This window comes from Rhinoraja longicauda, chromosome 5 (assembly GCF_053455715.1).
Source record: "Rhinoraja longicauda isolate Sanriku21f chromosome 5, sRhiLon1.1, whole genome shotgun sequence".
NCBI lineage: Eukaryota > Metazoa > Chordata > Chondrichthyes > Rajiformes > Arhynchobatidae > Rhinoraja > Rhinoraja longicauda.
In genome coordinates this window covers 77,014,170-77,031,985 of record NC_135957.1, presented here as the reverse complement: position 1 = coordinate 77,031,985, position 17,816 = coordinate 77,014,170, and the positions used below count along the sequence as shown (strand labels likewise).

The 17,816-nt window shown below is 41.9% G+C and overlaps 1 protein-coding gene across 3 annotated transcripts in view; it reads right to left on the bottom strand.

Annotated features, from left to right (window-relative positions):
- Positions 1 to 17,816, bottom strand: part of lca5 (lebercilin LCA5) — a 61,897-nt gene that overhangs the window by 30,943 nt on the left and 13,138 nt on the right. For all 3 annotated transcript variants that reach the window (XM_078399827.1, XM_078399828.1, XM_078399829.1), the window contains one exon: positions 5,909 to 6,432. In XM_078399827.1, the coding sequence (XP_078255953.1) occupies positions 5,909 to 6,432 (524 nt within the window). The remainder of the gene's footprint in view (positions 1 to 5,908; positions 6,433 to 17,816) is intronic.

Below are 17,816 nucleotides of genomic sequence, written 5' to 3'. Positions count from 1 at the left end.
TTGAATTTCAGAATGTAGAAATTCACTGATTGTATTGTAAAGATTTTTATCTGAAATTTCAACAGGATCAAGAGGCCAATGTGTGCATGATACATGACAGGACAGGGGTGAATTCCAGTCAGATTGAGATTATATTGCAAAGAAAGGATCCAGTTGTTTTGATCTATTCTGGGAAGAACAATACTGGAAACAGTGAGAAAGTGATGGTTTTGAAAAATGCCGGGAGCAAAATGATACAGGACCATAAGGCTCATAATATCTGGATCATTAATCTGGCTATAAGAAAATTGATGTGGGAGTAGGCCAAGTAGGAATGTGAATGCATGACTAAATGTGAGAAAGCAGGATTATTTTCCTTGGGTCAATATCACCAGCATTTCAGCAGAAAGAACTACACATTTGGATGGACTACATCAGAATTAGAATATGTTGATCGATTGGTGAAGTTGGTGGAAGAAAATAGGAATAGCATGCCTAAGAAATCTTTAGTGAAATAGTTTCAATATTTAACACAGTTAATATCCACTGGAGCAGGAGCGGCAGAGTAGCGCAGATGCTGCCTGACAGCTCCAGAGACCTGGGTTCGATCCTGACTTTGGGCGTTGTCTGTATGAGGTTTGTTTGTTCTCCCTGTGACCATAGAGTGATAAAGTATGAAAACAGGCTCTTCAGCCTAACTCGCCTACACCGGCCAACAACGTCCCAGCTACACATTTGCCTGCATCCAAATCTGTCCTATCCGTGTACCTGCCTAATTATTTCTTAAACAATGGGATAGACCCAGCCTCAACTACCTCCTCTGGCAGCTTGTTCTATACACCCACCACCCTTTGTGCGAAAACGTTACCCATCGGATTCTTATTAAATCTTTTCCCCTTCACTTTGAACCTATGTCCTCTGGTCCTCGATTCCCCAGCTCTGGGCAAAAGACTCTGTGCATCTACCCGATCTATTCCTCTCATGATTTTGTATACCTCTATAAGATCTCCCCTAACCTTCCTGTGCTCCATGGAATAGAGACCCAGCCTATACAACCTCTCCCTATAGCTCACACCCTCTAGTCCTGGCAACATCCTTGTAAATCTTTTCTGAACCCTTTCAAGCTTCAAAGGTTCAAAGGTAATTTTATTGTCACATTGTAAGATTTGAGAAGTTTTCCCTCATTCTGAAATCAACACAAAACCAAAGAGCTGCAGTTTGGACATTTTAAACGGGAGACTGGGGCTGATGGCGGAGAAAGGCTGCAGTCAGTTTACCAAAGGATGTCACAATCTGTGGGTCCTAAAATGGCTGCAGGACCTCGTGACCAGCCACAAAAGGTAAAAACCTTACATCCCAGTCTCTAGGTTTTCTGCAAAGCCATGGCCAGAACAAAGGATGGGTATTGGCCATGCAGAAACCCACGAAACCAGGTCGGAGTCCAGACACTGGGGCGCTGACATCAGCATACTCACAATGCCCCAAGCCGACCTAAACAGTTCATCTCAGTGAGGGGGCACAATAGCCCATAGAAAACTACCAGGTAGGTGATGGGAAACCAGTTAACACCCATCACCTCACAATGAAATCCCAATTTACACCGTCTGGTCATCCCCGGTATCCCCGAACATAAGCGCAGATCAGAAGAAAACCTCATACATATCTTTTTGATCAAAGAGATTCCAAGATCTGGCGGGAGATAGGATGGGTCAGAAACAGTATAACTGGCCACTACTTTTGGGTGAAATGTTAAGTCGGAGGGGAGTCGGAACTGAAGTCAACTCGAGAAGAAAACCTGCAGGGAACGCAAGCAGGCAAGTTAAGACGGACACAGTCAAGAAGAAAGTCGGAAAGAAGAACGGATGCAAGAGAGAGGAACAGGCACGCAACTCGATAAGAAATACTGCCAAACGAACAGCCAGTAACCCCAGTAATAGCCCCATGGTGAGCATGCATTCCAAATCCTACATATCCTGGACATAGTTTAGTGTAGAGGGGAGGGTGGTTGTGAATAAACGTTGGGTGTGTACTAAAATATGTGTTGGTCAAGGTTGCGATGCGTCGTGCGTTCCCCATCTTACAGTCGTGTATGTGTCTTGCAGAACTGTGTTTAAGAATTCATAAGTAAAAGGGTATTCGTGTATATGTTTTGTGGAACTGTGTGTGTTTCAAGAATTCAGCGAAGAAGGTATTCGGATATATGTCTCGTGGAACTGTGTGCTTTTAAGTTTTCAGCGAAAAGGGTATTCGGGTATATGTCTTGTGAACTGTGCGTTTTGTGATTAATAAATAAAAGATATTCATGTATTCGGTATGTGTATTATAGATATGTCTTATAGAACTGTATAAATATATTCATGGACAATAGTCCCAAGTGCTGAATAAAAGCCTTTTCATTTAAACCCTGGTTTTGAAATCTGGTCTGGTTGAATTTTTTCTGCACTATAAGAGCTCCTGCATCTAAGCCCAGTGTCTAGAACCGTAAGGGGTGAGTGGGTCGAACCACTCACGGGGAACCAGTGTGCACGGCCTGGTCAAGGGATCAGAGCAAGGCACGGGGACCTTAGGTCGGGCGAAAGCTCGGCGCAGAAACCCCTTACAACATGTACCCATTAAGGTACAGTAAAACTCGATTTACCACACAATCATAGTAAAAACAGCAACAAGACACACAACTACATAAAAGTTAACATAAACATCAACCACAGCGGATTCCCCCATTTCTCACTGTGATGGAAGGCAATAAAGTCTAAACTTCTTCACTCTTTATTCTCCCACGGTCGGGGCAGTCAAACCATCCACAGTGGGGGTGATCGAAGCTCCCCCAGCTGGTGATCGAAACCCCCACATTGGGGCGGTCGAAGCTCCCGTGATCAGGGCGGTTGAAGCTCCTGCAGCCTGAAGCTCCCGAAGTCGGTCCCTAACCAAGGGACCGCGGGCTCCACAATGTTAAAGACCGCAGGCTCCCGCAGTTGGAGCTCCAAGGTCGATCCCCCGACAGGGACCGCCAGCTCCACGATGTTGTCCTGCAGGCTCCCGCAGTTGGAGCTCCCAAAGTCAATTCCCAGCAAGAGGCCGCCAGCTCCTCGATGTTAGGCCGCAGTGCGGACGGACAGAGATACGATATGGAAATTATTAATTTTTTTTAATCGCATCTCCGTCTGCAAGGGTTAACATTAGGCAAGCAGCTATGCAAGGGTTAACATTAGGCAAGCAGCTATACGAGTACTATTGTAGGAGTAATCTGTAAGACCTCTTGTGTTTTTTTAATGTGCAGCACAATTTATCGCTGGCTGCATCCGACTGGTATCAGCAACTAGCGCTCAGATCTGTTAAGAAAAACAACCTGCACTATGTAACTAAGTTTCGTTTCAGAGATGTGACTAAGTTTCGTGTCAGAGATGTGACTAGGTTTCGTTTCAGAGAATAGAAAAGTCACATAGGACATTGTAAAACTACCATATAAGGCAATAACGGAAAGCCTCCGGTGCACTGTTAAGGGTATAAATGTGTGAGTATGTAAACGATCAGAGAGAGAGAGAGAGAGACTGCACTAGCTGCCCAAGCGTCACTGGACGTTTTTGCAACTAGACTCTCTCCCACCTTGGTGAGTACAATAAAGAGATTAAATGAACTCGGTTGTCTGACTGTTTTCTGTTAATAGGTCACGAACTACAACACGTCGAGGTAAGAGATTAAAAAAAAATTCCACCAACCCCCACATAAGACAAAGCTAAAGAACACTAAAACATACATTTAACACATACTAAAAAACAACAAAGAAGAAAAGGACAAGACAAGACAAAAGTACAACGAGACCTGGGTGTGCTTGTACATCAGTCACTGAAAGTAAGCATGCAGGAACAGCAGGCAGTGAAGAAAGCTAATGGCATGTTGGCCTTCATAACAAGAGGAGTTGAGTATAGGAGCAAAGAGGTCCTTCTGCAGTTGTACAGGGCCCTGATGAGACCACACCTGGAGTATTGTGTGCAGTTTTGGTCTCCAAATTTGAGGAAGGATATTCTTGCTATTGAGGGAGTGCAGCGTAGCTTCACGAGATTAATTCCCGGGATGGCGGGGCTGTCAAATGTTGAAAAAGTGGAGCGACTGGGCTTGTATACACTGGAATTTAGCAGGATGAGAGGGAATCATTGAAACATAAGATTATTAAGGGATTGGGCACACTAGAGGCAGGAAACATGTTCCTGATGTTGGGAGAGTCTTGGCCAATGTTCCTTTCCCTGCTCCAGTCAACTTGAGCGAGACCGTCTCTCATACCCTCAAAGTTGGCCTTACCCCAGTTGAGCATTTTAACATGTGGACCCTCTCTGTCCCTATCCATAACTATCTTAAACCTAATCGAACTGTAGTCACTGGTCCCAGAAGGCTCCTCCACACACACTTCATTAACTTACCCCTCCCAATTTCCCAATACTAGATCCAGCGTTGCCCTCTCATGTGTGGGGGCCTCTGCTAAAGAAAAATCCCCTGAACACTTTAAGAATTGCACCCCATCTAAACCCTTCACACTATGATTTTCCCAGTCTCTATTGGGAAAATTAAAAACCCCTACTAGAACAACCTTATTTGACCTGCAGCTGTCCACAATCTCCTGGGACATTTGTCCTTCTAATTACCATTGACTATTCGGGATCTGTAGTACACCCCCAACAAGGTGGTCATCCCTTTCTTGTTCCTCAGCTCCACCCAGATAGCCTCACTGGATGAACCATCTGTAATGTCACCTCTGAACACAGCCGTGACATCCTCTTTAATCAACAATGCAACCCCTTCTCTTTTTCCCTTACCCCTGTCTCTCCTGAAGCTCCTGTACCCCGGAACATTGAGCTGCCAGTCCTGCCCCTCCCTTAACCAGGTTTCAGTCATGGCTACAACGTCCCAGTCGCTCGTACTTATCCATGCCCTAAGCTCATCTGCCTTACCCTTCAGGCCCCTTGCATTAAAATACGTGCAGTTTCAACTAACCCTCCTTCCTCGCTCTCTGCATTTCACCTGCCGATTCTGTCCACTAACCTTTCCCACACCACCTTCCATACCAACGTCTAGCCTCTCAAGTACCTCCGTCCTGCACGAGATCCCACCCCCCTGCCAATCTAGTTTAAACCCTCCCGTGTAGCATTATCAAACCTTCCCACTAGGTTGTTGGTCTCCCTCCAGTTTAGGTTAACTCCAAATTGGGTTTTCTCTGGGTTCACCGTTTTCCTCCTACATTCCAAAGACATGCTGGTTTGTAGGTTAATTGGCTTCTGTAAATTTCCCCTGTATGTTGGATAGAACTAATGTATGGGTGTTCGCTGATCGATGTGGTTTCGGTGAGCCAAAGGGCCTGTTTCCATGCTATGTATATCAAAACTAGATTAATGAATGAAACTACGAATATAATATCTTTAAGACTAACAGTATTTCTTTTCAAAACAGTACTCTAGACTCAATATATGGTAGATAGTCCACAGATTATTAGGACCGTGGCTTCCTTTGCTCACTTTAGACTTAACTAGTTCATTAGAAAATGTATTATAATATGATGCAACATTTAAAATCAAAGTTAATTAATAGTGTGTTGGTCTAGTAATAGAAACAATCATCCAATAGTCCAGAAAATATGCCAGATCTGCACAACCAAATTCCCGGGCATGCTGAATAACAAGAGTTTTACTGTACATGGCATTGAAGAATTTTGTATGACAATAAGTTATATTACAGCTGTGTCACAGTATTCATGTTTTGGATAATCTTTAGATCTGCTTCTGATGAGGCTAACTACTTAACAAGTCTAAATTTAAATTGCTTGAACAAATTAATAATGCAGTATTATTATAAATTAATTAATTACAGGGAAATAGAATTCAATTGAGAATGTGTAAAAAGAGTAGACAAAGCTAAGAGAATTTTCTCATACAAGCATTACCTTAATTCTTCTTTCACTGCCTTCCATTTTGATTTCAGCTTTAGCAAGTTTCTGAGCCAGTTCATCTCGCTCTATCAAATGTTTGTCCTCTGAAAGTTTCTTTAATTTCAACAAAGAGCTTTTTGATCGATAAAGTTCATCCTCAGTGTCTTTCAATTGTTTCTCCATTGCTCTCTCTTTCTCCTGCGATTTTCGAAGTCTTTCTCGAAGTATACGAATTTCATTATTGTGTCGAGATAAGAGCAATGAGATCTCATTCTCTGTGTCATCAAACTTACTAAGAGCTTTCTCTTGCCTGTACTGAAGACGCTTTAGTATTTTATTTTCCTTCTGCAAATCCTCCAGTTTAACCTGTAATTCCGTAACCTCATTTCGTAGCTCATTAATTTTCAGCAGCCTGGCAGATAACATGCGTTTAGACACCAAGTCTATGTCTTTATAAACAGGCTCTTTGTTTAATTTCCGAGTACGGGATTGACGACTCCCATGATTTGCTGGTTGCCTGGCACCAGGTTTCCCAATAGCTTTAAAGAACAATAAAACATATTGTTAAATTGACACTGCTTGAAGATGAAGACAAAAACTTAATTAAAACAGACAATAATTACGGAAACATCCACGTCAGTTACCACAAAGAAACATGTAGGAGAACTATCCAGAGACCGAAACATCACATAAACTTTAAAGCTAACACAAGGAAGCAAAAACCTTGCACCAAATTGGGAAAAAAAATCAGATAGGAGCAGGTGATCTTATTAGATTTGTTAAATATTTTCAGCTAAAAATAGGTTAAAAATTAGCACAGTACTATTTGACATTTAGTCAATATTTTTACAAAAAGTATGTGACTTAATCAAGTCCACGTTGCATTCCCATATTGAAAAATGATGCACATACACAATAAACAAATTAGATTAGATTGCCACTGTAATGACGAAATAAATCTTCAAGATTATTTATCAGTCTTATTCTTACTGCAGTGGAATAGATGTATCACAAGTAAAAGAAAATGAGAGTTCTTAGCAAAAATGCTGAAGGTGCTGCAGCTCAATGTTGATGTGATGTTTACCACGTATTGACTGCAATTATTCAGCCATGTAAAAGACTTGAATAATTAACATACCTAATTTTTACAAGGAAATGTGCTCAAATGTAAACAATATATGTCATGGTTTCAGTAAGACAAAATGTACTTACGTCACCTAAAGCAAATCTCCACTAATTATTCCTCCATTATATTGCATTTTTGCTCAGGGAAGTCTAACGGTGCTACCACAGTAATCCGGTGATTCAGCCTTTCTGACATATTATGCCGACAAGGAGTCCACAAATGATATCAAATGCAAAATGAAGAAATTGTTGCTAAAAATATTTCTCCAGTTTTCTAAACCGGAAGAGAAAAAATAAATCTAGACAGTAAACATATGGAACTCGAAAACCTGATAAATGAACTAATTTAAGATCAGAGGCAATGGAGGTGCTGCAATTAACCCCAGCATTACTTTGTTGGGTGGATACAAAATAAATAGATTTGAGAAAATAAAAAAGAACAAAAAATAAATCTAACCTCTTGTTATCTACTAGTCTTTCTGATAAACTGGATGTATCAATGCCGTTCACAGACTTAAAACCTTTTGGTATGCAGAAACAGCTGGCATAGGACGACTATGAAGCCAATCAATGGAAAAGGGAGAATAATCCAAAATGACCATAAAAATTGACTGCTCCACTGGGAAGCATAGTTACAAACAAAATAAACACATATAAATCTCTGCAGCCTTCATTACAGTCCAAATGTTGTAACATTCCTAGAATTCATACAAATTAACTGGGCAACTATTTCCAGCAAAATACTTAAAAAGTCAATTTTCCAAACCTTTCCTGTGCAAGATTATTATTTTGCTAATTAAGTATTTAAAATACAATCCACAATTTAAACAGCTTTTGTTTTGAGCTCATCATGTCTGCCTTCTCTGGTACTGTTTTTTTTTGCCCTCTTCCTGTGTCTCCTAACACATTAATCAGGTACAAGGAGAAACATAGAAAATAAGTGCAGGAGGAGGCCATTCAGCCCTTCGAGCCAGCACCGCCATTCATTGTGATCATGGCTGATCGTGCACAATCAATAACCCGTGCCTGCCTTCTCCTCATATCGCTCGATTCCACTAGCCCCTAGAGCTCTATCTAACTTTCTCTTAAATCCATCCAGTGATTTGGCTAGAACTCATTTTTATTTTTCTAGTCTGCACTTGCATTCTTTTCAAGTTTGGCTACCATCTTCTGCCTTGACAACAACTTATCTTCTCTGTTTTTACCACTTTCATCATCTTCGGCACAGTGGTGCAGCGGTAGAGTTGCTGCCTTACAGCGAATGCAGCGCCGGAGACTCAGGTTCGATCCTGACTACGGGCGCCAACTGTACGGAGTTTGTACGTTCTCCCCGTGACCTGCGTGGGTTTTCTCCGAGATCTTCGGTTTCCTCCCACACTCCAAAGACGTACGGGTATGTAGGTTAATTGGCTGGGCAAATGTTCAACAACAACAAAAATGTCCCTAGTGTGTGTAGGATAGTGTTAATGTGCCGGGATCGCTGGGCGGTGCGGGCCCGGTGGGCCGAAGGGCCTGTTTCTGCGCTGTATCTCTAAATTTAAAAATCTAAAAAAAAATCTCATGGAAGAATCTTGCAATGTAAAGCGTACAAACTCTTGAACATGGAAAAGATCTGCTTGGACTAGGATTATGATGATGCTGAGAATAGAACCATTCTGCAACATTGGAGGAAGAGGGAATAACTTGGGGCAATGTCTGTTGTAACACTAATGGCTCACCTCTAAAAAAAGCAGGTAAAGAGGAAAATAAAGCCGAGAACTTAGTCATAACAAACTCTGTCAATCAGAAAAAAAATTAACTAAACAGTAAAAGGATAATTCATAAAGGATCTTCATGACACAATGATTACTGAATGCAATTTAAAGCAGTTGAATACTTTTGAAATGCAGTTACTCTTTGCTCTAGTTTTCATTTTTCAGTAAATTTCCCACCATATCATAAACTAATTTTTAAAAACTAATTAGCCTCATGACAATTTCTCTCCCATTTTGGGGTCTGTCCAACTTTTAAGGTCAGAAATCATCAAAATTTCACTCAGCTCAAATTCTATAAAACTGAATTTAGTTGAAATAGAAGTCTGCTGTGAGTTGCAACCTTAATCTACTAGCATCCTGTGCAATATAGAACAGTTTCCTGCTTCATCAATTTCTTCCACCTTGAAATGTTGTTCTTTGCCCCAATTTATTGAGGCACAGCATTGATGAAACTGCATTCCATTAACCCGAGATTGAGATCTTTGAAGGAACATTTACCTTTTCACTCCACACGACTCCATCTATACTTCATGCTACCACAGCAAGGCCACCAGCTAAATTAAGGACCAGTCTCACCCCAGTCACTCTCCCTTTTCCCCACTCCCATCAGGCAAGAGGTACAGAAGTTTGAAAATGCATATCTCCAGTTTCAGGGGCAGATTCTTGCCAGTTGTTATCAGGCAACTGAACAGTCCTCTCATCCGCTGGAGTGCGGTCCTGACCTCCCATTTAAGTAATTGGAGACCTTTGAACGATCTTTAATCACACTTTATCATACATTAACTTGCACTATATGTTGTGCTCTTTATCCTTTATTTGTACATTGTGGATGACGATTGCAATCATGTATAATCTTTTCTTTGATTGGATAGCATGCAAACAATAGCTTGTCACTGTACCTTGATACACATGACAATAATAAACTAAACACCATAATTTCACATAACTTAGAACAGGCTATATTCTGTCCAAGAAAAAAATTCTCATCAGCAACAAACAGTCTGTCGGAGGAACTCAGTAGGTCAAAGAACACCTGTGGGAGCGAAGGGGATGGGAATCATCGATTTTTAGGTCAAAACCCTGCGTCCTTTTTTTGTGTCTTTGTTCTTTCCTCATCGTTGTTCTCACTGTACCACAATTCTCTGCACTTCTAATTTTACTAGTTGGGACCATTGCTTCTCCGACCATTTTTATCCCCAAACCTTGACTTGGATAGATTAGGCGAGTGGGCAAATGCATGGCAGATGCAATATAATGTGGATAAATGTGAGGTTATCCACTTTGGCGGCAAGAACAGGAAAGCAGAGTATTACCTGAATGGTGACCGATTGGGAGAAGGGGAGATGCAACGTGACCTGGGTGTCATGGTGCACCAGTCATTGAAAGCAAGCATGCAGGTGCAGCAGGCAGTGAAGAAAGCGAATGGTATGTTGGCATTCATAGCAAGAGGATTTGAATTTAGGAGCAGGGAGGTTCTGCTGCAGTTGTATAGGGCCTTGGTGAGACCGCACCTGAAGTGTTGTGTGCAGTTTTGGTCTCCTAACCTGAGGAAAGACGTTCTTGCCTTAGAGGGAGTACAGAGAAGGTTCACCAGATTGATCCCTGGGATGGCGGTACTTTCATATGAGGAAAGACTGGATAGACTGGGCTTGTACTCGCTGGAATTTAGAAGACTGAGGGGGGATCTTATAGAAACATATAAAATTCTTAAAGGGTTGGAGAGGCTAGATGCGGGAAGATTGTTCCCGATGTTGGGGGAGTCCAGAACCAGGGGTCACAGCTTAAGGATAAGGGGGAAGTCTTTTAGGACCGAGATGAGAAAACATTTCTTCACACAGAGAGTGGTGAGTCTGTGGAATTCTCTGCCACAGAAGGTAGTTGAGGCCAGTTCATTGGCTATATTTAAGAGGGAGTTAGATGTGGCCCTTTTTGCTAAAGGGATCAGGGGGTATGGAGAGAAGGCAGGTACAGGCTACTGAGCTGGATGATCAGCCATGATCATATTGAATGGCGGTGCAGGCTCGAAGGGCCGAATGGCCTACTCCTGCACCTATTTTCTATGTTTCTAACCTGTCCACCTGGGCCCAATTCATATTCCCAAGTCAAGTCCTCTTTCGACATTACAATTGGTGTCAGTTCTTTCAGTTATTACACCTCTTCTGCTCCAAATTCTGTATTTCTGCCTTACTAATAACATTCATGCTTTCAACTAAAAAACACACACAAAAGCTTTCATTTTCCAACATTGAAAAGGATTTGGAAGATTTCTTTCTCCTAATTTGAGTGAAACTAATGGTCAATATCAACATTGATTTGAGATATTCGATTACTGTAACATTATAAAGGAGATACAATTAAGAAGAATGTAAAACATTGACGATTTAGTTTGAAAAATAGCAATTTAAAAATTTTCAACTCAAGCCCTAGTTCATGGGATATTCCCAGTAAGAGATTCCAACATTTTCTGAGCATAGCATTAGCTTTGGTGACTAAAGACTTTGGTACAATACTGTCCTTTTCAGAAAAGGACACAAAGTGTTGAAGTAACTCAGCAGGTCATGCAGCATCCCTGGAGAACATGGATTGGTGATGTTTTGGGTTGAGACCCTTCTTCAGACTGAAGAGGAATCACAGAGGGAGAGCAGTGAAAGAGAAACTTCCATCGGAAAGAGGAGAACTTCACCATGAAGGAGAACTTCGAGGAGATTTCAGAGTGGAGCAGTCAAAATGGAATGTTGGCCTTCGTAACAAGAGGAGTTGAGTATAGGAGCAAAGAGGTCCTTCTACAGTTGTACCGGGCCCTGGTGAGACCGCACCTGGAGTACTGTGTGCAGTTTTGGTCTCCAAATTTGAGGAAGGATGTTCTTGCTATGGAGGGCGTGCAGCGTAGGTTCACTAGGTTAATTCCCGGAATGGCGGGACTGTCGTATGTTGAAAGGCTGGAGCGATTGGGCTTGTATACACTGGAATTTAGAAGGATGAGGGGGGATCTTATTGAAACATATAAGATAATTAGGGGATTGGACACATTAGAGGCAGATAACATGTTCCCAATGTTGGGGGAGTCCAGAACAAGGGGCCACAGTTTGAGAATAAGGGGTAGGCCATTTAGAACGGAGATGAGGAAGAACTTTTTCAGTCAGAGGGTGGTGAAGGTGTGGAATTCTCTGCCTCAGAAGGCAGTGGAGGCCAGTTCGTTGGATGCTTTCAAGAGAGAGCTGGATAGAGCTCTTAAGGATAGCGGAGTGAGGGGGTATGGGGAGAAGGCAGGAACGGGGTACTGATTGAGAGTGATCAGCCATGATCGCATTGAATGGCGGTGCTGGCTCGAAGGGCTGAATGGCCTACTCCTGCACCTATTGTCTATTGTCTATTGTCTATAGACACAAAGAACTGCAGATGCTGGTTAATACACAAAAGGACACAAAGTGCTAGAGTAACTCAGCAGGTCAGCCTTTGTGTCTATCTTTGGTATAAACCAGCTTCTACAATTCTTTGTTTCTACATTCTGCCTGACCTACTGAGTTACTCTAGCCCCTTGTGTCCTTTTGTGTATTTCAGCATCATCGGCAGTTCTGTCCTCTTCACTTTGTGTTAGTTTGGACCACCAGTCTTTGCTCTCCCTCCCTTTGCCTACCGTACTAAATTCAACTCCCCACTCATAATTTATCCAGAATTCGAGCTGCAATTTGCTCCATCCACCCGATTATCATTGGGCCAGTACTCATAACACAAGCATGACATTGATAACATGCTCCATATGGCTTAATTTGCTCTTGGCAGTCGCAGAATTATATAGCCCCACACCCAACTCGTACATGGAATGGAATGCTTTATTCACATGTTTATAAGGTACATACCAATTAGGTGCCTACCTGAGCTAGTTCCATTTCCCTGCATTTAGCTCATATCACTGAGCCTTAGCTACCCATGTACCTATCTGAATATCTTTTAAACAGTGTAACTGCACCAGACGCTACCAAGCCCAGCTCATTCCATTGTCCTTCAAATCCCCTTTAAATCTTCCTCCTCTATCTTTAGACTCTCCCTAGGGAAAAAAAAAATATGGCCATTCACCTTATCTATGTTCCTCCTGATTTTATATTCCTCTGTAAGATTGCCCCCTCAGCTTCCTAAGTTCCAGGGGAAATAGCCCCAGCCTATCTGGCATCTCCTTATAACTCAAGCCATCGAGTTCCAGCAACATCTCTGTGAATTTTTTCTGCATCCGTTCCCGCTTAATAACATCCTTTCTATAGCAATGACTAGAAATGCACATAGGTTAAATAATATATAGGTTCATACTTTTCCAGTTATTTTTTTACCTAGCGTAGGTCAACTTCCAAATTTCATTTGCTGCCTAAAACTTATATGAACAAATTGACTCCACTTAGAACATTGTAGTTCAGCGTGTAAATTTTGTTATGTGTAGCAGAAACTGCCAGAGTGAGCAGAAACATATGGGTTTAAATGTGTGAGCATACAGAAGTGTTTTTGAATTATGCCTCTCAAGCAAATATCTGAGAACCTGCATTTAATTGGGTTAACATATGACTAGCATTTAAAGGCACTGGGTCTGTACTCGCTGGAGTTTAGGAAGGATGAGGGGGGACCTCATTGAAACTTACCGAAGTGAGAGGTCTGGATAGTGAATGTGGGAGAGTCTTGGACCAGAGACCATAGCCTCAGAATAAAAGGAAGTATCTTTAGAAAGGAGTTGAAGAGGAATTTCTTTAGTCAGAGGACAGTGAATCTGTGGAATTCATTGCCACAAATGGCTATGGAGGCCATCAATTTATATATTTAAAGGTGGAGATCAACGGATTCTTGATTAGTACGGGTGTCAGTGGGGAGAAGGCAGGAGAATGCAGTTGAGAGGAAGAGATAAATCAGCCACGATTGAATGGCGGAGTAGAGTTGATGGGCCGAATGGCCTAATTCTTCTCTTAGGAGTTATGAACTTATAAACCTCATTATCTTGCTATTTTTAAGACCTATAGAATACCTGACAAATATTATTTGGAGCATATACACAAGTAGACCTATCTACTTCACATTTCCCCACATTAATCATGTTGCAATTTATTTTCAACAATTTGTTATCAAGTACTTTATTTATGTGAATTCGAGCGAGTATACAATACATGAACAGACACAATGTGCTGGAAGAGTTCAGTGGGTCATAAAGCATCAGTGGAGGGAAATAGACAAACTTTCGGGTTGGGACCCTTCTTAGGAATGAAGTTACACAGCATGAAAATTGCGGAGTTCCTTAAACACATCGCTTTTGCTCAAAACTCCAGCATCTGCAGTCTCTTGTATCTGTATATTCATAAAGAGTGCAATGAGTAAGGTCACTTGGTTGATTGCTATACAGTTCCCACTGATCTTTCCATGGAATTAATTATCACGTTACAATTGCTTTTTTTTTTAATTACCCATCTCAATGGTCCTTGAGAAAATAACTTTGAGCTTCCCCCTCTCCAGCTATTTAGAAACTTTTGATTTTGGGATAGAAAAATACTAATGTAGGCAAATATGGGTATCTACTTATGAGAACTGGTGAATTTATAATGGTGAATAAGAATGCAAGAGAATTAAACTGTATAATTATATAAAATTTACTGTATGTTTACACAGAAAACAAAAAACTTCCTAGTAAAAGAAATTGATTTTGATAAATAAAGCTTTTAAATTGATACGTAAATACAATCAAGTTAAACTTTGAAAGATATAGCTACGGGGATAGCGGATTCTAGAATAGTTTAGGTTTAAGTTTATTATTGTCACGTATACTGAGATACAATAAAAAGTTTTTTTTGCATACTATCCAATCAGAGCAGATAATATTTTACATAAATACAATCAAGTCAAACTCAAGTACAATAGGTAGAGCAAAGGATAAGATGCAATGTGTAGAATATAGTTCTCAGCATTGTAGCGCATCAGTTTCATTGACAAAGTCCAATGCCAGCAATGGGGAGAGGTGAATCGGACAGTACCTGAGCTTATGGAAAGCCTCATAACAGAGAGCAAAAACTTTACTCCATGTAGATAGACACAAAATGCTGGAGTAACTCAGCAGGACAGGCAGCATCTCTGGATAGAAGGCATGGATGATGTTTTGGAACGTCACCCATTCCTTATATCCAGAGAAGCTGCCTGTCCCGCCGAGTTACTCCAGCATTTTGTGTCTATCTTCAGTGTAAACCTGCATCTGCAGTTCCTTCCTACACATTATTGCAGGTAGTGTCAGGGTGCAAGACAAATGGTTACAGGCTCTTCTGCATCATCATTAACACTGATCAAGTAATGGGAAAGGGGGAAACAGAGAAGGGGAGACACAGAGGGGGAGACAGAGAAAGAGAAGGGGTGAGCAAGGGGAGAGCAAACAGAAAAATAGGTGCAAGAGTAGGCCATTTTAGATGATCATGGGTGATCATCTAAAATCAGTACCCTGTTCCCGCTTTTTCCCCATATCCCTTGATTCCTTTAGCCCAAAGAGCTAAATCTAACTCTCTTGAGAGGTTATGATGTAATAATCCTTGTACTGGAGCCTACCAGGGAGAAGGCAATTCTGGATTTAGTGTTGTGTAATGAACCTGATCTGATAAGGGAACTGAAGGTAAAAGAGCCATTAGGAGGCAGTGATCACAATATGATAAGTTTTACTCTACAAATTGAGAGGGAGAAGGGAAAATCGGAAGTGTCAGTATTACAGTATAGCAAAGGGGGTTACAGAGGCATGAGGCAGGAGCTGGCCAGATTTGACTGGAAGGAGGCCCTAGCAGGGAAGATGGTGGAACAGCAATGGCAGATATTCCTGGGAATAATGCAGAAGTTGCAGGATCAATTTATCCCAAAGAGGAGGAAAGATTGTAAGGGGAGTAAGAGGCACCCGTGGCTGACAAGGGAAGTCAAGGACAGCATAAAAATAAAAGATAAGAAGTATAACATAGCAAAGAAGAGTGGGAAGCCAGAGGATTGGGACTCTTTTAAAGAGCAACAGAAGATAACTAAAAAGGCAATTCGGGGAGAAAAGATGATGTACGAGGAGGGTAAGCTAGCCAATAATATAAAGGAGGATAGTAAAAGCTTTTTTAGGTATGTGAAGAGGAAAAAAATAGTCAAGGCAAATGTGGGTCCCTTGAAGACAGAAGCAGGGGGATTTATTACAGGGAACAAGGAAATGGCAGACGAGTTGAACCGGTACTTTGGATCTGTCTTCACTAAGGAAGATTCAAACAATCTCCCAGATGTTCTAGTGGCCAGAGATCCTAGGGTGACGGAGAAACTGAAGGAAATTCACATTAGGCAGGAAATGGTGTTGGGTAGACTGATGGGACTGAAGGCTGATAAATCCCTAGGGCCTGATGGTCTGCATCCCAGGGTACTTAAGGAGGTGGCTCTAGAAATTGTGGACGCATTGGTGATCATTTTCCAATGTTCTATAGATTCAGGATCAGTTCCTGTGGATTGGAGGGTAGCTAATGTTATCCCGCTTTTTAAGAAAGGAGGGAGAGAGAAAACACAAAATTGTAGACCAGTTAGTCTGACATCAGTGGTGGGGAAGATGCTGGAGTCAATTATAAAAGACGAAATTGCGGAGCATTTGGATAGCAGTAACAGGATCGTTCCGAGTCAGCATGGATTTACGAAGGGGAAATCATGCTTGGCTAATCTTCTGGAATTTTTTGAGGATGTAACTAGGAAAATCGACAGGGGAGAGCCGGTGGATGTGGTGTACCTCGACTTTCAGAAAGCCTTCGACAAGGTCCCACATAGGAGATTAGTGGGCAAAATTAGAGCACATGGTATTGGGGTAGGGTACTGACATGGATAGAAAATTGGTTGGCAGACAGAAAGCAAAGAGTGGGGATAAATGGGTCCCTTTCAGAATGGCAGGCAGTGACTAGTGGGATACCGCAAGGCTCGGTGCTGGGACCGCAGCTATTTACAATATACATTAATGACTTGGATGAAGGGATTAAAAGAACCATAAGCAAAGTTGCAGATGATATAAAGTTGGGTGGCAGTGTGAACTGTGAGGAAGATGCTATGAGGTTGCAGGGTATCTTGGACAGGTTGTGTGAGTGGGTGGATGCATGGCAAATGCAGTTTAATGTGGATAAGTGAGAGGTTATCCACTTTGGTGGTAAGAATAGGAAGGCAGATTATTATCTGAATGATGTCAAGTTAGGAAAAGGGACGTACAACAAGATCTGGGTGTCCTAGTGCATCAGTCACTGAAAGGAAGCATGCAGGTACAGCAGGCAGTGAAGAAAGCCAATGGAATGTTGGCCTTCATAACACGAGGAGTTGAGTATAGGAGCAAAGATGTCTTTCTGCAGTTGTACAGGGCCCTAGTGAGACCGCACCTGGAGTACTGGGTGCAGTTTTGGTCTCCAAATTTGAGGAAGGATATTCTTGCTATTGAGGGCGTGCAGTGTAGGTTTACTAGGTTAATTCCCGGAATGGCGGGACTGTCATATGTTGAAAGGCTGGAGCGACTAGGCTTGTATACACTGGAATTTAGACGGATGAGAGGGGATCTTATCGAAACATAAGATTATTAAGGGGTTGGACACGTTAGAGGCAGGAAACATGTTCCCAATGTTGGGGGAGTCCAGAACCAGGGGCCACAGTTTAAGAATAAGGGGTATGCCATTTAGAACGGAGATGAGGAAAAACTTTTTCAGTCAGAGAGCTGTAAATCTGTGGAATTCTTTGCCTCAGAAGGCAGTGGAGGCCAATTGTCTGAATGCATTCAAGAGAGAGCTAGATAGAGCTCTTAAGGATAGCGGAGTCAGGGGGTATGGGGAGAAGGCAGGAACGGGGTACTGATTGAGAATGATCTGCCATGATCACATTGAATGGTGGTGCTGGCTCGAAGGGCCGAATGGCCTACTCCTGCACCTATTGTCTATTGTCTAAATGGCCTGCTTTTGTTATTTGCAGCAGAGTGCAGAAGGAATAGTTATCTTGTTAAACATCCTATCAAGAATCCAATTAACAGTGAAACCTGTGAATTATTCAGGCAAACA